Here is a 23,081-nt window from a genome sequence, read left to right as displayed (position 1 = left end):
AACAGTGTTAAAAACTGTGCCGCCTCTTACCAACCATATATTTAATTTTTACCTTTTACACACTTATGGTGACCTAATCAGCCAGAGTTTGTTTTACCTGGTGTGATTTGATTTTCATAGATGCATCCTGTGCAAATCTGCCTCCAGAAGTTATAGAGGGACATAGTAAGGATGCAAGACTGGGAGGAGAAGTGGCAGATGGACTTCAACCCAGATAAATGCGTAGTGGTCCATTTTGGCAGGTCAAATGGGATGAAGGAGTACAATATTAAGGGAAAGACTCTTAGTACTGTAGAGGATCAGAAGGACCTTGGGGTCCGGGTCCATAGGACTCTAAAATCGGCCCCGCAGGTGGAGGAGGTGGTTAAGAAGGCGTATTCTGTGCTGGCCTTTATCAATCGAGGGATTGAGTTTAGTAGTCCAGGGATAATGATGCAGCTATATAAGACCCTCATCAGACCCCACTTGGAGCACTGTGCTCAGTTCTGGTCGTCTCATTACAGGAAGGATGTGGTAAAGATTGAAAGGGTGCAGAGGAGATTTACAAGGATGTTGCCTGGATTGAGTGGCATGCCTTATGAGGATAGGCTGAGGGAACTCGGTCTTTTCTCTTTGGAGAGACGTAGGATGAGAGGAGACCTAATAGAGGTATATAAGATGTTGAGAGGCATAGATCAGGTGGACTCTCAGAGGCTTTTTCCCAGGGTGGAAATGGCTGCAACGAGAGGACACGGGTTTAAGGTGCTGGGGGGTAGGTACAGAGGAGATGTTAGGGGTAAGTTTTTCACAGAGGGTGGTGGGCGAGTTAAATCGGCTGCCGTCAGTGGTGGTGGAGGCAAACTCAAAAGGGTCTTTTAAGAGACTCCTGGATGAGTACATGGGACTTAATAGGATGGAGGGTTATAGGTAGGCCTAAATGGTAGGGATATGTTCGGCACAACTTGTGGGGCTGAAGGGCCTGTTTTGTGCTGCTTTCTATCTTTCTATATGCAGAAATTCACAGCTGAGCCACAGTCTCTGTCTCCTCCACAGAGTGCCAGTTTTGGATCCAACTGCCACATTCCCTTGGATCCCATGAGCTTCTAATTTATTGATCATTCAGACACATGGGGTCTGAACCTTGCTAAAATCCTTGCTAAAATATGTCAGACTCACTCCCTCATTGACTCTCCTTGATGCTTCCTTAAACAATTCAATCAAGTTAATCAAACACCATCTCCTCTTACCAGATTCATGCTGAAAGTCCTTTATTGATCCATGCTTCTCTAAATGACAATTTATATCATCTGAATGTTGTTTACGTCACCAAAATTAGGATGATTAGCTTGTAATTACTAGTGCTTCCTCCCTCTTTTTTTCAGCAATGGCATAATATTAGTAATCCTCTAGCAACCAGAGAGAATTGGAAACTGATGATCAGAACCTCTGTTATTTCCTCCTTTGCTTCCCTATGTAGCTTGAGATACATTTCTTCCGGGCCAGATGATTTATCCATTTTTAAAGGATACTGAACACCATAACATTTCCTCCCTCAGTATGTTTATTCAACCAGTAGTTCACACTCCTCCTTAATGTTTGTTTTATCCCTTTCTTTGGAGGAAACATGATAAATGTTTGTTAAAAACGACACCCAAATTCATTTTATAGTCTCTTGGCCCTACTCTCATCCTTTTTATGTATTTGAAAACCATAATGCATTTATAAAACACATTTGAGGTTTCTTGAATGTACTTGTGTCGTAATTGGAAGGATTGGCAACCACCAATTAGTATAGAAAGAGCTATAATGGTTTATTTACAAGCAGATAAATATAGAGTACTTTCATAACATTAACGCTTCCAGATCTAGGATCTACTCTGGCTACCAAACCCTGCGTTCTGCACCAAGATCTCCATGCCCATTGTCTCTTGGGTAATCAGGTCACATGTCCATCCTGGTGTATGCTCCTTAAAGGGGCCAGCTACTGCAGCTTGACAATTCATTTTCATGCCCTCTCTTTACTTTGTAATTACACACTGAATTTTTTATACTCTTCCAGGCTTCCTGCGCTATTAAGCTCTGAGCAACTGACAGAAGTTTCCTCTTTTTGTCATATTCTTCTCTGTACGTTCTTTTGCATCTGGTGGTCATGTTCCACTCCTTTTTCCTAGTGTGAACATACTTGTTCTGAATCCTTTTAATCTCGTCCTTTAATGTCGCCCATCATTCTTCATTAATTTACTTTGCAATTGTTGTTTCCAGCCCACTATTTCCAAATCACATCTCAGTTTGCTAAAATTTGCCTTTTCCAAGTTTAATACTTGGAAAAGAGTATCAACAGAAAAACCAAGGATGAAAGGTAATAGACCTGAAATGTTGGTTTCTCTCTTCAAAGGTGCTGCCTGACCTGCTGAGTCTCGCATTTTCTGTTTTTATTTAAAATTATTACACTTGGTCAGTCTTTATCCTTTTCCACATCTACCAGTATTTTGATCACTGCCGCTAAAATGCTCTTCCACTCACATCCCTTCCTCCTGCCCAGGTGTATTCCCTAAAACTAAGTCCAGAACTGCCCCTTCTTTTATTGGATAAAAGCAAATTACTGCGGGTGCTGGAATCTGAAACCAAAAGAGAAAATGCTGGAAAATCTCAGCAGGTCAAAGGGTCATCTGGACTCGAAACGTCAGCTCTTTTCTCTCCTTACAGATGCTGCCAGACCTGAGCTTTTCTGGCATTTTCTCTTTTGCCTAACTTTGTTGGGTTTTTCAGTTTAACTAATATTGCTTCATTAATCCTTCTAGTATAACATCCATCTTCACAGCTGTGATTGTTCCTTTAACTAATATTGTGACTGCCCTCCCTTTCCTTTTCTATTCTCATTTCTATTCTGTCTGTAACTGGAAATGTTGAGTTGCTATTCCCGCCCTTCTTTAAATAATGGGAGGAATTTCACAAGATTTATTTTTAAGTGTCCAGCTAGCCTGAAAATGGGAGAGTTCCAGATCCGTTTTTCGGGCGCGTTTTCACGCTCAATCTTATGCACTCTGTCTCTGAAATTTTGGACTACCTGCCCGTGATCAGTGAGGGGGAAGGGGTGGTCCGCTGACACTCTGCCTAAGATCAGTGAGGAGGAATGGGGGATCCACTGCCACTCTGCCTAAGATCAGTGAGGGGGAAGGGGGGGATCCATTGCCACTCTGCCTGTGATTGGGGGGGGAAGGGGGAGGGGCCCGCAATCGGTCTGAGTGGTGGAGGGGGTGGGAGTTAGGGGGTCAGTAATGTTGTGGGGGTGGGACAATGTAGGGGACAAGGGGAAGCATTATCCGGCCCAGGAGTGACGTGGCAAGGGAGCTGCATTCTATCTTTTTATTACTGCACGTGCACAGTTGGAGGTGCCGATCGGAGCTGCAGGATTTTGGGCATGTTAAGCCCCACTCACAGGCTTCTGCAGCGCAATTCGGAATTGCTGATAGGAATACTTTAGGAAGGATGTTAAGCCCTTAGAGAATATGCAGAGGAGATTTATTAGGGCGACTTAGATACATAGAGAGAAGAGAAAATTTGGAGAGCTTAAGCAATGATATAATGGAGATATTTCAAATTTTCAATAGTTTTGATGAAGGGGAATCTTTCCAGTGGCAGGAGAAGGACGCAACTAAAAGGTAATTTGCAGAAGAGCTGGTGGTATAATGAGAATTTTAAGTTATGATCAGAAATGCTGCACCTGAAAGGGTGGTGGAAACAGATTCAATAACTTCAAAAAGATAATTGAATACATAGGAAAACATTTCATGACTATGGGAATAGAACAGGGGCGTTATTAAGGAATTGGATAACTTTTTCACAATGTGTTATACAGCCTCCTTTTGTGATGTGTTATTCTGTGTTTCTGTTATATATTATGTTGTCAAGACATGCAGTACAGCTCAGGTCTCCCAAATGAAAATCATACAGTGCTTGTTTAAGGACATATTTTCTATGTTCCACAATAAATAAGCACTTTGAAAATCCTACAGTTCTTCGCCTTGTCTTTGTCCTCATTTGTGATTATAAAATGAATCGTAGAGTAGCTCAGAGGATACCATTTGGCCCATTGAGACCATGCCAGCTCTCACGAGTCCCACTCCCTGGCCTTCTCCCTGTCCCCTTGCAAATTTTGTTCCCTTCAGCTGCTTGACCAATTCTTCCCTGAAAGCCACAATAGACACCACCTCCACCATCAGTCCAGGCAGTACATTACAGATTGTAACCACATGATGTGTAAAAAAAATTTCTTACAGTGCTTTTGTCAATCACTTCATATTTTGTTCTCTTGTTCTCAGACACCTTTCTGCCATTGGAAACAGTTTTTCTCTATCCTGTCTGGACAGACTCCTCATGATTTTGAACTCTTCTATTGAATCTTCTCTCGCTCTCCTCTTCTGTACTTCAGCTTCTCTTGTCTATCCATGTAACTGAAATTCCTCAACCTCAAAATCATTCTCCTAAGTCTTCTTTGCCCCTCTAAAAACAAGAACAGGACAAAGGAGTAGACCATGCAGCCTGTCAAGCCTGCTCCACCATTCAATACAATCACAGGCTTCAATTCCACTTTCCCAACTGCTTAATTCCACAAGGGACCAAATATTCCAGCCTTCAATGTATTCAGCAATGGAGATCGACAACCCTTTGGGGTAGAGAATTTCTAAGATTCAAAACCTTTCATTTGGATGAGAAGTTGACATGGGCACATGCATCATAAATTTTCCTTGCCAGTGACTGCCTTGAGGCTATTCCATTTAGAGGTAGTCTCAGAATATGTTTACTTCACATCTGCCAATTCGGTGTTGCATCTTGCCAGACCAGAAGGTCTGAACTGCTTCCTAAACTGGATCCATGTCCTGATCAACACACTACAGCTGCTAATCTCTTGAGCAACCTTCAATCGTGCCTGCTTAATCTGGCAGACAACCTTCTCCTGCTGCTCTCAAGAAATAAGATGTTCCCATGGGCCCTTACCACCTTTATCAGAACCTACAGGGAGGCATCGCTGAATGGTGGGGCCACCCTTCCACAATAGTCTGATGTTGTTGTTGCTCTACTCTTGCACACACTGATGATGTGATTGGTGACTGATGGGTGTCCTTTAAGTTGGGCCTACCTTGTCTAGCTCCTGAAAGTATCTGCCATCCCTAATTGGACCACTAATTGATCATTAACCACACAAAATAAAAGTTTTGCTGGATGATCCGCATCAACCTTGAACAGGATCAGGACCCAGAAATAGTTTTGATTTTGGTTTCATGCTATTGCTGTTAAAATCCAACTGTTGGTGAATTCCTCACAGCTACTTTTCCACCTAGCTTTGTATTGCCAGCAAACCTGGATACATTACATTTGGTCCCTTATTTTAAGTCATGAACATTGATTGTAAATAACTGAGGCACCACACAGATCCTTGTGGTACTGCACTATTAACAACCTATCAACCTGAAAATGACCCTTTTACTCCTGCTCTCTGTTTTTTGTCCTTTAACCAATCCTCTATCCATGTTAATATATTACCTTCAATCCCATGAGCCCTTTTATCTTGTGGAACAACCTTTCATGTCTTATCAAATGCCTTTTGAAAATCCAAATGCACTAGATCCAGTATTTTTTCTTTATCTGCTTTGCTAGTTACATCCTCAAAAAACTCTTAATAGACTTGTCAAACGCAATTTCCCTTTTTTCCAAAAACGCTGACTCTGTCTAATTATGTTTTTCTAAGTATCCCACTTCTCTAATAATGACTGATGTCCTGTTTTCTCTCTCCCTCCTTTCCTGAATAGCATTCATATTTGCTATCTTCCAAACTACTGGAACCATTCCAGAATCTAGGGATTTGGGAAGATCACAGGCTGTGCATTCACCACCTCTGCACCCACCTCTTTTAGAACCCTCGGTCATCAGGTCAAGGAGATAGTCATAGAGGTTTACAGCATGGAAACAGGCCCTTCAGCCCAACTTGTCCATGCCGCCCTTTTCTTTTAAACCCCTAAGCTAACCCCAACTGCCTGCATTTGGCCCATATCCCTCTATACCCATCTTACCCATGTAACTGTCTAAATGCTTTTTAAAAGACAAAATTGAACCCGCCTTTACTACTACCTCTGGTAGCTTGTTCCAGACACTCGCCACCCTCTGTGTGAAAAAATTGTCCCCTGGACACTTGTATCTCTCCCCTTTCGCCTTAAACCTATGCCCTCTAGTTTTAGACTCCCCTACCCTTGGGAAAATATATTTACTATCTAGCTGATCTGTGCCCCTCATTATTTTATAGACCTCTATAAGATCACCCCTAAGCCTTCTATGCTCCAGGGAAAAAAGTCCCAGTCTATCCAGCCTCTCCTTATAACTCAAACCATCAAGTCCGGTTGGAATCCTAGTAAATCTTTTCTGCGCTCTTTCTAGTTTAATAATATCCTTTCTATAATAGTGACCAGAACTATACATAGTATTCCAAGTGTGGCCTTACCAATGTCTTGTACACCTTCAACAAGACGTTCCAACTCCTGTATTCAATGTTCTGACCGATGAAACCAAGCATGCTGAATGCCTTCTTCACCACTCTGTCCACCTGTGACTCCACTTTCAAGGATCTATGAACATGTACCCCTAGATCTCTTTGTTCTGTAACTCTCCCCAACGCCCTACCATTAACTGAGTAAGTCCTGCCCTGGTTCAATCTACCAAAATGCATCACCTTGCATTTATCTAAATTAACCTCCATCTGCTATTCGTCAGCCCACTGGCCCAATTGATCAAGATCCTGTTGCAATTGGAGATAACTTTCTTCATTGTCCACTGTGCCACCAATCTTGATATCAACTGCAAACTTACTAACCATGCCTCCTATATTCTCATCCAAATCATTAATATAAATGACAAATAACAGTGGACCCAGCACTGATCCCTGAGGCACACTGCTGGTCACAGGCCTCCAGTTTGAAAAACAACCCTCTACAACCACCCTCTGGTTTCCGTCAAGAAACCAATTTTGTATCCATTTAGATACCTCACCCTGGATCCCGTGAGATTTAACCTTATGCAACAACCTATCATGCGGTACCTTGTCAAAGGCCTCGCTAAAGTCCATGTAGACAACATCAACTGCACTGCCCTCATCCACCTTCTTGGTTACCCCTTCAAAAAAACTCAATCAAATTTGTGAGACATAATTTTCCACTCACAAAGCCATGCTGACTGTCCCTAATCAGTACTTGCCTCTCTAAATGCCTGTAGTTTTGTTGGCTTTCAGTTGAATTAATTTCTCTGGTACCTTTTCTTTACTAATTTACTGAGTTCCTCACTCTGACGAGATTCTTTGTTCCTCATTATTTCTGATTTTTGTTTTGTGTTCTGGAAGCTCTTGCATTTTTTTATATTTTTGTTTTGTTTACTCTGATATTCTATTTTCACCTTATCAATTTTTAGATTGAAGTTTAAAGTTTTTATTTATTAGCCACAAGTAGGCTTACATTAACACTGTAATGAAGTTACTGTGAAAATCCCCTAGTCGCCACACTCCGGCGCCTGTTCGGGTACACTGAGGGAGAATTTAGCATGGCCAATGCACCTAACCAGCACATCTTTGGACTATGGGAGGAAACTGGAGCACCCGGAGGAAACCCATGCAGACACAGGGAGAATGTGCAGATTCTGCACAGACAGTGACCCAAGCCAGGAATCGAACCCGGGTTCCTGGAGCTGTGAGGCAGCAGTGCTGACCACTGTGCCACACTGCCGCCCACTTTGTTTGGTATCTAGAACTCACTCAATTGTCAGGCTAGTTAGTGTTCTTGGCAATATTACACTGCATTTAATCTAATAATATCTTTCACTTCTTTAGTTAGCCACAAATGGATCTTTGTTCCCCTGGTGTTTTTATTTCTTGATGAAAAGTAGATCTGTTAAGAATTGTCAAATATTTCTTTAAATCAGTACCATTACTCACTTATTGTCATACCTTTTATTCTAATCCTACCTGAGAAAACTTGCCCTTCATACCTGTGCAGTTGGCTTTATTTAAGCTCAATATTCTAATTTAATGCATTACTCTCAAACTCAATGTGAAATTCATCATATTGTGATCACTCTTTCCCAGAGAATTATGAGATTAATATCTGACCCATATCATTAAACAAAATACGATTTAAAATGGCCTCTTTCCAGGTTGGTTCCAAGATGCATTGTTCCAAAAGATTGTCTCAAATGCATTCCATTACTTGCCCTTCAAACTACTTTTGCAATTTTTTTTTTGTTGAATCTGCATGAAGATTCAAGTCTCCCATGATCATTGCGTTACCTTAGTTGTTAGCTATTGTTAGGAGGTGTGTAAACTATTTCCACCAGTATTTCAGACCCTGATTATTTCTCATCTCCACCCACAAGGATGGGGCAGCATGGTGGCACAGTGGTTAGCACTGCTGCCTCACAGCGCCAGGGACCCGGGTTCGATTCCCGGCTTGGGTCACTGTCTGTGTGGAGTTTGCACATTCTTCCCGCGTTTGTGTGGATTTCCTCCAGGTGCTCCAGTTTCCTCCCACAGTCTGTAAAACGTGCTGATTAGGTGCATTGACCCAAACAGACGCCGGCGTGTGGCGACTAGGGGAATTTCACAGTAACTTCATTGCACTGTTAATGTAAGCCTTACTTCTGACTAATAAATTTTAAAAAAACACTAACTCTACTTCCTGCTTTTCTGAGTCCAGTTCTCTGTTATCCTTTTTTATTAGGACTTCTAGTCTTTTGCGTTTTGTCCAAATTAGCGACATCAGGCTGGTAACACAACTTTGGAACTCCCTTTCATGGCTGCAGAGAACAGCATCTCTGACTCAGAGACAAGGGCACTATCCAATGCGCCGCAAGACTTTTTCAAGGAACAAATACTGGGTGTCCTTGATAGGTATGTCCCTGTCAGGCAGGGAGGAAATGGCCGAGTGAGGGAACCATGGTTCACGAAAGAGGTGCAATGTCTTGTGAAAAGGAAGAGGGAAGCTTATGTAGGGATGAGGAAACAAGGTTCAGATGGCTCGATTGAGGTTTACAAGTTAGCAAGGAATGACCTAAAATAGGGGCTTAGGAGAGCTAGGAGGGGACATGAGAAGTCCTTGGCGGGTCGGATCAAGGAAAACCCCAAGGCTTTTTACTCTTATGTGAAGAATAAAAGAATGACCAGGGTAAGGTTAGGGCCGGTCAAGGACAGTAGTGGGAACTTGTGTATGGAGTCAGTAGAGATAGGCGAGGTGATGAATGAATACTTTTCTTCAGTGTTCACCAAGGAGAGGGGCCAAGTTTTTGAGGAAGAGAAGGTGTTACAGGCAAATAGGCTGGAGGAAATAGATGTTCGGAGGGAGGATATCCTGGCAGTTTTGAATAAACTGAAGGTCGATAAGTCCCCTGGGCCTGATGAAATGTATCCTAGGATTCTTTGGGAGGCAAGGGATGAGATTGCAGAGCCTTTGGCTTTGATCTTTGGGTCCTCGCTGTCCATGGGGATAGTGCCAGAGGACTGGAGAATGGCGAATGTTGTTCCTCTGTTTAAGAAAGGGAATAGAAATGACCCTGGTAATTATAGACCGGTTAGTCTTTCTTCGGTGCTTGGTAAATTGATGGAAAAGGTCCTTAGGGATGGGATTTACGACCATTTAGAAAGATGCGGATTAATCCGGGATAGTCAGCACGGATTCGTGAAGGGCAAGTAGTGCCTCACAAATTTGATAGAATTTTTTGAGGAGGTAACTAAGTGTGTTGATGAAGGTAGGGCAGTTGATGTCATATACATGGATTTTAGTCAGGCGTTTGATAAGGTCCCCCATGGTCGGCTTATGATGAAAGTGAGGAGGTGTGGGATAGAGGGAAAGTTGGCCGATTGGATAGGTAACTGGCTATCTGATCGAAGACAGAGGGTGGTGGTGGATGGAAAATTTTCGGATTGGAGGCAGGTTGCTAGCGGAGTGCCACAGGGATCAGTGCTTGGTCCTCTGCTCTTTGTGATTTTTATTAATGACTTAGAGGAGGGGGCTGAAGGGTGGATCAGTAAATTTGCTGATGACACCAAGATTGGTGGAGTAGTGGATGAGGTGGAGGGCTGTTGTAGGCTGCAAAGAGACATAGATAGGATGCAAAGCTGGGCTGAAAAATGGCAAATGGAGTTTAACCCTGATGAACTTGAGGTGATTCATTTTGGTAGGACAAAGTTAAATGTGGATTACAGGGTCAAAGGTAGGGTTCTGAAGACTGTGGAGGAAGAGAGAGATCTTGGGGTCCATATCCACAGATCTCTAAAGGTTGCCACTCAAGTGGATAGAGCTGTGAAGAAGGCTTATAGTGTGTTAGCTTTTATTAACGGGGGTTGGAGTTTAAGAGCCATGGGGTTAGGACCTTGGTGAGACCACATTTGGAATATTGTGTGCAGTTCTGGTCACCTCACTATAAGAAGGATGTGGAAGCACTGGAAAGAGTGCAGAGGAGATTTACCAGGATGCTGCCTGGTTTGGAGGGTAGGTCTTATGAGGAAATGTTGAGGGAGCTAGGGCTGTTCTCTCTGGAGTGGAGGAGGCTGAGGGGAGACTTGATAGAGGTTTATAAAATGATGAAGGGGATAGATAGAGTGAACGTTCAAAGACTATTTCCTCGGGTGGATGGAGCTATTACAAGGGGGCATAACTATAGGGTTCGTGGTGGGAGATATAGGAAGGATATCAGAGGTAGGTTCTTTACGCAGAGAGTGGTTGGGGTGTGGAATGGACTGCCTGCAGTGATAGTGGAGTCAGACACTTTAGGAACATTTAAGCGGTTATTGGATAGGCACATGGAGCACACCAGGATGATAGGGAGTGGGATAGCTTGATCTTGGTTTCAGATAAAGCTCGGCACAACATCGTGTGCCGAAGGGCCTGTTCTGTGCTGTACTGGTCTATGTTCTAAGACCTCCACTTGCTGAACTGTCAATCCTATTTAACCTTATTTAAAAAGGTATTTATTTAATTAGTTCATGTTATTTAATCATTAATCAACAGGAGTTGGGACATCTTGTTGAAATTGTACAAGACATTGGTAAGGCCACACTTGGAATATTGTGTGCAGTTCTGGTCACCCTATTATAGAAAGGATATTATTAAATTAGAAAGAGTGCAGAAAACATTTACTAGGATGCTACCGGGACTTGATGGATTGAGTTGTAAGGCGAGGCTAGATAGACTGGGACTTTTTTCTCTATAGCGTAGGAGGCTGACGGGTGATCTTATCGAGGCCTATAAAATAATGAGGGGCACAGATCAGCTAGATAGTCAATATCTTTTCCCAAAGGTAGGGGAGCCTAAAGTTAGAGGGCATAGGTTTAAAGTGAGAGGGGAGAGATACAAAAGTGTCCAGAGGGACGCAGAGGGTGGTGAGTGTCTGAAACAAGCTGCCAGAGGTAGTAGTCGAGGCGGGTACAATTTTGTCTTTTAAAAAGCATTTAGATAGTTACATGGGTACGATGGGTATAGAGGGATATGGGCCAAATGCGGGCAATTGGGATTAGTTTAGGGGATTTAAAAAAAAAAGGGCGGCATGGACAAGTTGGGTCGAAGGGCCTGTTTCCATGCTGTAAATCTCTATGACTCTAATCAATTTAGTTTATAGTTTTTAATCTTTCAACTAATTACTTATTTTTAGGTAAAGGTTGATCAAATTTAATCTGTAAGATGAATCACTATAAATATTGGAGGCAAAAAGCAGTTTCTCCTGCCTCCAGGCACCAAATTCTGACTTGAATCAGATATGATGTGGAGATGCCGGCGTTGGACATGATATCCAACTTTTACACTCTCTTTGCAATGCATTCTGCTTACGATCACTCTGGGTAAGTGCCAAGCTGTCTGCTCCCCTTCTCGACATTGTCAGACTCCAATTGCCATTTGTAAATAACTAGCCCAGGGCACACTGCTAAAATAGGCTGCAGAAATATACAAGATGGAGAAATGATGATGGGAAAGCCAAGGCCCCATAAAGAACAGTGACCCAATTAAACATCAAACCTAGAAACCATGTGGGGAAAAAAATACCTTTCTGCCTGATTATTTCCTCCTGTCTTTTCTTTGCCTGCAATATACTTGACCTTTATCAAGAGAATGTTAGTATGTACAACCATGTCAACAAAGGTAATGTATCAATGTATGTTATATTTATTTTCAGTGGCAACATGTATGACTTAACCAAATTATCAGCTTGTGAAGATGTAAACCAAAATTCAGCTCTGGGCAGTGATGATCATTTGTTAACTCTTTTTGCAGATGGACTTTTACCCCCTGATGGAACTATTAGCCCAGATTTTTTAAGTGACTACCAATTTCAAAATGGTGACCTGGTTGGACAGCATCCTTTTAGCAGGTATGCTTAGATGATGTGACAACAAGCTGCAGTATCATGCAAAGTGCAGATGATAGAGAATAATGGTCTGATTTATTTTTATAAGATACAAATTATGGCTTAAACTTAACATTTCTTAAATATTGTCAGAAAATCACCACAGTATTCATGAAATTTATTTAAAAAACAAAGCCTTGTGTTAAAATACATGCTGAAAAAAGATCCAGTAAATGAAGGTAAAAAACTACAACAAAGTGATGACTCTAAAACATTAGCTTGTTCAGATTGATTACTGCCTGTAAATGAAAAACTTGTATTGTAAAATACGTTTGTAAATATAATGGTTTGCCCCCATCTTTTAATTCACTATAATTGCTATCTTCCCTGTGCTAGTATGATTCTACACTGCTACAATTATGTGCTTAAATGTTGAGTAGGTAGTTATTGTCTTCATTGTAATGGAATTCTTTCAGTCACCGAAACAAGGCATCTAGTGTTTTCTACCTTTTGAATGGTGGTATGCTCGAAGGAGCATTTGAGTGTTATTACTCAATTGCTGCAACTCAACAGCTTCGTCTACGTCTAGCTTTTGGGAATTTCGTTCCTGCACGAAATATTTGTAATTGGTCATTGTGTAGTTGATAATTATACAAGCTCATTATTGTAATAACCTGCCAGCAACTGCATAGAAACAAAATTTGCAATCTGAATACAAGTGTGTTTCAGCACGTCTGTTTTTTTCTGAGATAATTGTTGCTAATTTGAAAAGTTCACATTTTTTCACATCAGCATAAGGCATAGTGGGACTTGAAACACAGCAGGTTGTGTTCAATAAATATCTTAAGTATACTGAATAATTTCCTCAGCTTCAACATCACAGACTGTCCCCAAAAGCAAACCGGAGAATGCCTTTATCCACCCAACATCTAGATAAATGGAATGTGCCCGGGTGTCATTCCAAAACACTTCTTCAAGGTCTTTCATGATGGCTTCATCCTGAAGCCATCTGGGAAGAAGTCAATTTCAGATATATCATTCAAACTTCTTTTGAAGATATACGCCGAATTCTCCAACCTCAGCCACGGCTGGGATTCTCCAGTCTTGCTGTGGTAAATGGAGTTTTGGTTGAGTGCCAAATTCTTCATTCTCACTGGCAGCGGTGATGGGGCAAACGAGATCAGAGAATGCCGGCGCTATCAGAATTGCGAATGAAATATGTATCTTAGATATATTTGATTTAAATTCAATGGCTTTGCTTCCTTTGGTCCTGGGACTAAGTTCTCCTATCCCATTTGAACAGAATATTGTGGGAAGAATTTAATAGACAGTTATTAGTTACCACATTAGAGCACAGTTAACAAGTCAAGCAGGTACAAGATTCCAGTGAAATATTTGTGTTGCCTACTAAATTAGGCACAGCAAGTTGTGTAGATGTATTACAGAAGGAATACAAACAGACTTAATAGGCAAACTGTAGCAGATGGGGTTCATTGTGGGGAAAGTATGAAGTCATCTATTTTGGATTCGAGAAAGTCAAATTGGAATATTTTATTCATGTCCGGAGATACCGAGCTGTGGAGAAGCGAAGAAATTTACCGTAAATATACAAAGAAAAATGATTTTTCGATGATAATTATACCGCACACAAGTCCATTCTAGTCATGACATCTATTTTCCTCCGCATTTAAACTTTTGATAAAGCATTCACTATATGGGGGCGATTCTCCCAGCCCGCTGCGCTGCTTTTGTAGCGCAGCGGGCCAGGAGACTCGAGCAGAGGCCATTTTGTGGGCTCCCCGCTGGGCACCGTGACCTCCACGAGTCTCTGGCTGCTGGATTTCTGGTGCCATCAGCTCCGCACCAGAAATCAGCACGGAGCTGTATAATTTATAGAAATTAGAATTTGCATGTAATTTACGGGCTCGTGACTGAAGTCTCTGGGCCCGCTAGAATCTCTGCCTTGCCAGGAGTGTTTCACTCCAGCTGGGTTTACAATAGCTCCTCGTTTGTGGGGAGCTGGTGGCCCAACTCTGCTGGAGTGAAGGGAGGGCATCGAGGCCCTACAGGAAGTCGGGGGTAAGGAAGAATTCAATTACCCTCCTGGCACTGCCCAAGTGGCAATGCCCAGGGAGCACCTTAGCACTGCCCAGCAGGCTGGCCCCGGAGACGTCCGGGAGTCCAGCGATTGGGCGGTGGGAGGGGTCGGAGAGACAGTGGTGCAGGGTCGTGGGGCTGGCCAGCGATCAGGACGCCGGCAGTGTGGGTTACTGCGCATGCGCCGACCTGGGCGCTGACAGATCAGCGCATGCGCAGTGGCCCGCTCAGCGCTATACTGCCGGCCTCCAGCGGGAATAGGCCCCACCCACTGATGTTTCACATGATTCACACTAGGGCTCTCTGTGATGCACAGAGTGTGGGAGATTCATTTTGAAAATCCCGCTGAGAAAACCAGCGGGATTTACTCCAGTTTATGCACAAATTCGACATTTCGAATTTTTTGGGTGAATCCCACCCTATATCTGCTAAGTATGCAATATTGACTCTTCTTTCTACATTAATAATTTTCAAATTATGTATTTATAGCATTAAAGTTCAACGAAATAGTCTCAGATTCTTGGTATGAAACTTGCTAACGGGCTGAAGGATTATGGTCCATATAGACCATAGTCTCTGTAGAGTTATTTATAATGATTCAAAATATTGTGGAGCTAACACCAAAATCGAAGTCCAGCAAGACGAGAGAGCTATGGGCTTCGGCAACATAGCTGCCCTGCCACAGCTGCTAGGGGCGATCGACTGCACCCATGTCGCTATGTGCAACTCGAGGCATCAAGGAGTCCCCTTCATAAACAGGAAGGAGTTCCACTTCTTCAATGTACAGCTGGCATGTGACCAACAGATGCGGTTCATCCACATGTGCACGTTTTCCAAGGAGCATGCACAATAGTTACATCATTGGGCAATCTCAGATCCCTGGCATTTTGGAGGGTCACACCAGGCTGCAAGAATAGTTTTTAGGGGACAAGGGATAACCCCCCCCCCCCCCCCCGAGGCCTTGGCTAAAGACACCAGTGCAGAAGCCAGAGACAGCAGAAGCGGGACGATATAATGAAGCTCAGGATGCCACCCGATCTGTGAGAGTGGTGCATCAGCCTCCTGAAGATGCACTTCCGCTGCCTCGACTGGACCACATCGTGATGGTCTGTTGTGCCCTACATAAACCTGGCGCTGCAGCTGAGCGACAGCCTTCATAAGGAAGACATGGAGGAGCAGCACATGTCCTTGGATGAGGATGACGTTCAGGAGAAAGTTGAGGAAGAGGCCACTGAAAATCTGGAGGATGGAAGCCAGGCAGGGGGAAGGGTGTGCATGGGCAGGAAGGCTAAGGATGCCTTCATAGCCTCCAGCTTCATGGAGTAGGACCAGCATGTCCCACTGTGATCAGGGTATCAAGGGATGAAGAGACCTTAATCATCATGCGGCTGGGGAGTGCTTCAGTGCCTGCTGCCAGTCAGTGCAGGAGGGCGATGCCGACTTGCAGTGAGGAATGGTCTGTGATGCTCCTCAGCTATTGCTCATGTCTGATTCCTGTCTGTCTACTGCCAGCACACTGACTACCTGGTTCATGTCTGAATGAGTTTCTGCACGACATTCCTTTGTCCCTTAGCTCTCGAGAGGGATTAGGGTTGAGGGTCTAGGGTTCACTGAAACATGGCAAACCAGGACACTAGTCCTAGCATGGTTCAAGGGAGGAATGTCCCAGTGGTGCAGCTTCCTCTTTCCCTGGTACTGGTGCACCAATTTTTGAGCCACATGTTTAACCCTAACCTTACGCTGTGCCAACTTGCTTGTAGCTCAGGTTAAACTTTTGCACAGCTACAGTATGCAATACCATATCAGTTATGAGTGACAAAACAAAGCATTTCCATTATTACACTGGCAGGTTCCACCAAATGAACCATTTTCATTCTGGTTTATTAAATCCATGGGAACAAACTGTCAGGGAAAGGCACAAATGAAAAGTGGAGCTTGTTCAAGGAACAAATACTGCGTGTCCTTGATAGGTATGTCCCTGTCAGGCAGGGAGGAAATGGCCGAGTGAGGGAACAATGGTTCACAAAAGAGGTTGAATGTCTTATCGAGAGGAACAAGGAAGCGTATGTAAGGATGAGAAAACAAGGTTCAGTTGGGTCACTTGAGGGTTACAAGTTAGCAAGGAATGAGCTGAAAAAAGGGCTTAGGAGAGCTAGGAGGGGGCATGAGAAGTCCTTGGCAGGTCGGATCAAGGAAAACCCCAAGGCTTTTTACTCTTTTATGTGAAGAATAAAAGAATGACCCGGGTGAGGTTAGGGCTGGTCAAGGACAGTAGTGGGAACTTATGCATGGAGTCAGAAGAGATAGGAGAGGCGATGAATGAATACTTTTCTTCAGTGTTCACCAAGGAGAGGGGCCATGTTTTTGAGGATGACTGTGTGATACAGGCTGATAGGCTGGTGGAGGCAGATGTTCTGAGGGAAGATGTATTAGCAATTTTGAAAAACCTGAAGGTCGATAAGTCCCCTAGGCCAGATGAGATATATCCTAGGATTCTTTGGGAGGCAAGGGATGAGATTGCAGAGCCTTTGGCTTTGATCTTTGGGTCCTCGCTGTCCATGGGGATAGTCATGATGTGGAGATGCCGGCGTTGGTCTGGGGTAAGCACAGTAAGAAGTCTCACAACACTAGGTTAAAGTCCAACAGGTTTATTTGGTAGCAAATACCATAAGCTTTCGGAGCAGAGCTCCTTCGTCAGATGGAGTGGATATCTGTTCTCAAACAGGGCACAGACAAACAAATCAAATTACAGAATATGTCTGGAGACAATACACATCTCTTTAACCTGTGTTGAATGCTCCCTCCACCCACATTGTCTGTACATTTAAGACCTGGCTGGCTGTAGAGATTTGCATTCTAATCAGTATTCTGTAATTTGATTTCTGTGTCTGTGCCCTGTTTGAGAACAGATATCCACTCCATCTGATGAAGGAGCTCTGCTCCGAAAGCTTATGGTATTTGCTACCAAATAAACCTGTTGGACTTTAACCTGGTGTTGTGAGACTTCTTACTGTGCACACGGGGATAGTGCCAGAGGACTGGAGAGTGGCGAATGTTGTTCCTCTGTTCAAGAAAGGAAATAGGAATGACCCTGGTAATTATCGGCCGGTTAGTCTTACTTCGGTGGTCAGTAAGTTAATGGAAAAGGTCCTGAGGGATAGGATTTATGACTATTTAGAAAGATGCAGCTTAATCCGGGATAGTCAACATGGATTCGTGAAGGGTAAGTCTTGCCTCACAAATTTGATTGAATTATTTGAGGAGGTAACTAAGTGTGTTGATGAAGGTAGAGCAGTTGATGTCATATACATGGATTTTAGTAAGACGTTTGATAAGGTCCCCCATGGTCGGCTCATGAAGAAAGTAAGGAGGTGTGGGATAGAGGGAAATTTGGCTGATTGGATAAGTAACTGGCTATCTCATAGAAGACAGAGGGTGGTGTGGATGGAAAATTTTCTGACTGGAGACCAGTTACCAGCGGTGTACCACAAGGATCAGTGCTGCGTCCTCTGCTATTTGTGATTTTTAACTTGGAGGAGGGGGCTGAAGGGTGGATCAGTAAATTTGCTGATGACACCAAGATTGGTGGAGTAGTGGATGAGGTGGAGGGCTGTTGTCGGCTGAAAAGAGACATTGATAGAATGCAGAGCTGGGCCGAAAAATTGCAGATGGCGTTTAACCCTGATAAGTGCGAGGCGATTCATTTTGGTAGGACAAATTTGAATGCGGTTTACAGGGTCAAAGGTAGGGTTCTGAGGAATGTGGAGGAACAGAGAGATCTTGGGGTTCATATCCACAGACTCTGAAGGTTGTCACTCAAGTGGATAGAGCCGTGAAGAAGGCCTATAGTATGTTAGCTTTTATTAACAGGGGGTTTGAGTTTAAGAGCCGTGGGGTTATGCTGCAACTGTACAGGACCTTGGTGAGACCACATTTGGAATATTGTGTGCAGTTCTGGTCACCTCACTATAAGAAGGATGTGGAAGCATTGGAGAGAGTGCAGAGGAGATTTACCAGGATGCTGCCTGGTTTGGAGGGTAGGTCTTATGAGGAAAGGTTGAGGGAGCTAGGGCTTTTCTCTTTAGAGCGGAGGAGGTTGAGAGGTGACTTAATAAAGGTTTATAAGATGATGAGGGGGATTGATAGAGTGGACGTTCAGAGACTATTTCCTCGGGTGGATGTAGCTGTTACTAGGGGGCATAACTATAAGGTTCGTGGTGGAAGATAGGGATGTACGAGGTAGGTTCTTTACTCAGAGTGGTTGGGGTGTGGAATGGACGGCCTGCTGTGACAGTGGAGTCGGACACTTTAGGAACTTTCAGGCGGTTATTGGATAGGCACATGGAGCGCACCAGGATGATAGGGAGTGGGATGGCTTGATCTTGGTTTCGGAAAAGATTCAGCACAACATCGTGGGCCAAAGGGCCTGTTCTGTGCTGTACTGTTCTATGTTCAATGATAAAACTGCTTATTCTTACTAAAATTTATGAAATATTATTTTTATCTCTCTATGGTTTCCCACAACAGCTAATCTTGGTGATCTTGCTACTAAATGAGATTCAGGCAACTAAGTTTAGTGATAACATTGTCACATTATAATTTCAAGGGTTAGGATTCTTTGTTTGAGTTCTTTAGCCAATTTTAACTGCCAAATGTGCAGAGCAAAGTAAATAATGTCTAATTTCTGTTATCAGACTGGCATTTTTATAAGTAGCATAATTAATTGCTCTTTATTTAATCTATTTAGAAACATTATTCAGATTCTGGCTACTACAAAGAAATGTAATGTATTGCCTTTAGTTATGAGATTGGGCAGCACAGGAATCTTTACGGCATTAAATATAATTATTGTGCTTATTGAAAGGTCTCTATGGGCATGGTCATTTTATTCAAACTGAAATTACCATTGTAGCGTAAATCAGTTGTGGAAATCGAGAAATAAGGAACTGGCATGATAAGGCAAGCTTGACATTTGTCATTCTAGAAATTCATATAATTTATTCAGTCACTCACTCCTTATTTGTACTTGTGGGGGTCGGTTTAGTTCAGTTGGCTGGATGGCTGGTTAGTGATGCAGAGCAAAGCCAACAGCACGGGTTCAATTACTGTACCGGCTGAGGCTATTCATGAAGGCCCCGCCTTCTCAACTTGCCCCCTCCCCCCACCTCTTGAGTGATTCTCAGGTTAAATCATCATCACTCACAGCCTATAGTCATCTGGCACTATGGCGACTTCACCTTTTATTTGTACTTGTTCATGCAATGTTAATAGGTCCAAATATTAAGGGTCATACTTTTTAAAAATATATTTTATATTTTTCCCAAGTGCTTCACTATATCTTGTTAAACGGCCATATGGGGAAAGCAAAAGCAGAGTAAGCAATAACAACATAATACAACATAAGAAATAGAACCAGTAGTAGGCCATTCAGCCCTTTGAGCCAGACTCATCATTCAATAAGATCATGGCTGATCTGATCGTGTCTTCAAACTCCACATTCCTGCCTATTCCCAATAACCCTTGACTCCCTTTTTCTATTGGATTCTTCCATTTTACTTTGGGTCACCAACAATGCTGGTTGATCACCCTGATCCATCATGATGGAAGGAAGGTCATTGATAAAGAAGCTGTAGATGATTAAGCCTGAGACACTACCCTGAGGAACCCATGCAGTGATGTCCTGAAAATGAGACTGACCGTCAACAACCACAACCATAACCATGCTCCTTTGTGCTAGGTTTGACTCCAACCAGCAGAGAGCTTTCCCCTGATTCCAATTGATGGAAGTTTTACTAGGGTTCCTTGATGCCGCATTTTGCCCAATACTGCCTTGATGTCAAGGGCTGTCACTCTCACCTCACCTCTCGAATTCGTTTCTTTTATCCATGTTTGAACGAAGGCTGTAATGAGATCAGGAGCTGAGTGATCCTAGCGGAACCCAAACTGTACAACAGTGACCAGGGTAATCCTAAGCAAATGTCACTTGATAGCACTGGTGATGACCCCTTCCATCATTTTACTGATCATTTGGAGGTTAACTGATGGGCAGTAATTGGCTGGTTGGATTTGTCCTGCCTGTTGACTACAGGACATACCTCGGCCATTTTTCACATGCCAGGTAGATGCCAGTGTTGTAACTGTACTGGAACAGCTTGGCACAGGATGGCATGTTTTGGAGCACAAGTCTTCAGCACTATTTCTGGAAGATTGTCTGGGTCCATTGTCTTCGCAGTGTCTAGCGCCTTCAGTCATTTCTTGATGTCACATGGATTGAATCAAATTGGCCGAAAACTGGCATCTGTGATGGTGGGGATCTCAGAAGGAGGCTGAGATAGAACATCCACTCGGCACTTCTGGCTGAAGACCGTTGCAAATACTTCAGCCTTATCTTATGCATTGATGTTTTGGGCTTCTCCATCATTGAGGATGGGGATATTTATGGAGCCTCCTCCTCCAATGAGTTGTATAATTGTGCACCACATTCATGGATGTGGCAGGACTGCAGAGCTTAGATCCGTTGGTTGTGGGATTGCTTAGCTGTGCCTATCAATTGCTGTTCATGCCGTTTGGCATGCAAGTAGCCCTGTGTTGTAGCTTCACCAGGCTGACACCTCATTTTTAGGTATGCCTGGTGCTGCTCTTAGCATGCTCTCCTGCACTCTTCATTGAGCCAGGGTTGATCCCTGGCTTGATGGTAATGATAGAGTGGGCGATGTGCTGGGCTATAAGTTTACAGATGGTGCTTGTGCTGATGCACCACAGCACCTCATGGTTGCCCAGTCTTGAGTTGTTAGATCTTTTAGAAATCTACCCCATTTAGCACGGTGGTAGTGCCACACAACATGATCGAGGGTATCCTCAATGTGATGACAGGACTTTGTCTCCACAGGACTGTGAGGTGGTCACTCCTATCAATACTGTCAGGGACAGAATCATCTGCGGTTGGTGAGGATGAAGTCAAATATGTTGGTTGCTTCACCACCTGCCGCAGACTCAGTCTAGCAGGTACTCCTCAGCCATTTCAATCTGTAGTGGTGCTACCGAACCACTCTTGGTGACGGACATTGGAGTCCCCTACCCTGCATACATTCTGCATCCTTGACATTCTCAGTGCTTCCTTCAAGAGGTGTTTAACATGGGGAAGTGCTGATTCATCAGCTAAGCCAGGAAGTTATGTAGTAATCAAGGGGTTTCCTTGCCCATGTTTCACCTGACGCCATCAGACTTGATGAGGTCCGGAGTTAATATTGAGGACACTCGGGACAACTCCCACCTGATTGCATACCACTGTGTCATCACCACTGCTGGGTCAGTGAGGAGGACATATCCAGGATTGGTGATGGTGGTGTCTGTATGGTATAATTCTGTGAGTACGACTATGTTAGGCTATAGCTTGTGAGACAGTTCTCCCAATTTTTGGGCAAGCCCCCAATTGTTTGGAAGAAGGACTTTGCAGAGTCAACTGGGCTGATTTTGCCATTGTCGTTTCTGATGCCCAGGTTGATGCAGGGTTGTCTGTCTGGTTTAATTCCTTATCCAATTTTCTGTAATAGCTTTGATACAACTGAGTAAGAGTTACGTTATGGATCTGGAATCTCATGTAGGCTAGACCAGATGAGGAGGAACGCAACAGACACCTACAGATGCTGAAAGACACCCTCATAAGAACAGGATATGGTGCTCGATTGACAGTTCCGACGCGCCACAGCGAAAAATCGCACCAACCTCCTCAGAAGACAAACATGGGACACAGCGGACAAAGTACCCTTCGTCGTCCTGTACTTCCCCGGAGCGGAAAAACTATGACATCATCTTCGGAGCCTTCAAGACACACGGCAACGCAGAATCGCCGAGCAGAAACTGATAGCCAAGTTCCGCACACATGAGTATGGCCTCAACCAGGATCTTGGATTCATGTCACACTACCTGTAACCCCCACGACTTGCCTGGGCTTGCAAAATCTTACTAACTGTCCTGGCTTGAGACAATTCACACCTCTTTAACCTGTGCTTCACCCTCTCTCCACTCACATTGTCTGCACCTGTAAAGACTTGATTACATGTTGAAACTTGCATTCCAACCATTATCTTGTAATTGAGTTTGTGTCTATATGTGCCCCTGTTTGTGAACCCAATTCTCCACTCACCTGATGAAGGGGGAGCGCTCTGAAAACTTGTGCTACCAAATAAACTTGTTAGACTTTAACCTGGTGTTGAGATTTCTTACTGTGCTAGACCAGGTAAGGATGGCAGATTTCCTTCCCTGAAGGACATTCATGAACCAGGTGGGTTTTTATGAAAGGAAGCAGTGCTTTCATGCTCATTATTAGACTTTTAATTCTAGATTTTATTGGATTCAGATCCCATTGGCTGCCACGGTGAGATTCGAACCTGGGTCCACAGGTCACTGGGTTTCTGGATTACTGGTCCAGTGACAATACCACTACGCCACTGCCTTCCCTATGTTGGGTGAAGCAATGCCTTAACTTTAAAATTGTCATCCTTGTTTTCAAATCCCTCCATGGCCTTCTCCCTCCTTATTTCTGTAATCTGCAGCCTCACACCCCTTGAGATATCTGCACGCCTCTAATTCTGTCCTCTTGAACACTCCCAATTTTAATCATTTCACTGTAA

General features: G+C 43.5%; 1 protein-coding gene across 3 annotated transcripts in view; it reads left to right on the top strand.

The window, feature by feature from the left end:
• Positions 1–23,081, top strand: part of kifap3a (kinesin-associated protein 3a) — a 213,617-nt gene that overhangs the window by 152,119 nt on the left and 38,417 nt on the right. For 2 of the 3 annotated variants that reach the window (XM_078218349.1, XM_078218351.1), the window contains exon 19: positions 12,279–12,375. In XM_078218349.1, coding sequence (XP_078074475.1) covers positions 12,279–12,375 — 97 coding nt within the window. Of the gene's footprint in view, positions 1–12,278; positions 12,376–22,052; positions 22,652–23,081 lie in introns of those variants that run through there. The other variant, XM_078218350.1, reaches the window with a different exon arrangement.

This window comes from Mustelus asterias, chromosome 8, assembly GCF_964213995.1.
Source record: "Mustelus asterias chromosome 8, sMusAst1.hap1.1, whole genome shotgun sequence".
Classification (NCBI taxonomy): Eukaryota; Metazoa; Chordata; class Chondrichthyes; order Carcharhiniformes; family Triakidae; genus Mustelus; species Mustelus asterias.
Note: the sequence above shows the minus strand (reverse complement) of the source record. Positions and strands in the feature narration are given on the sequence as shown.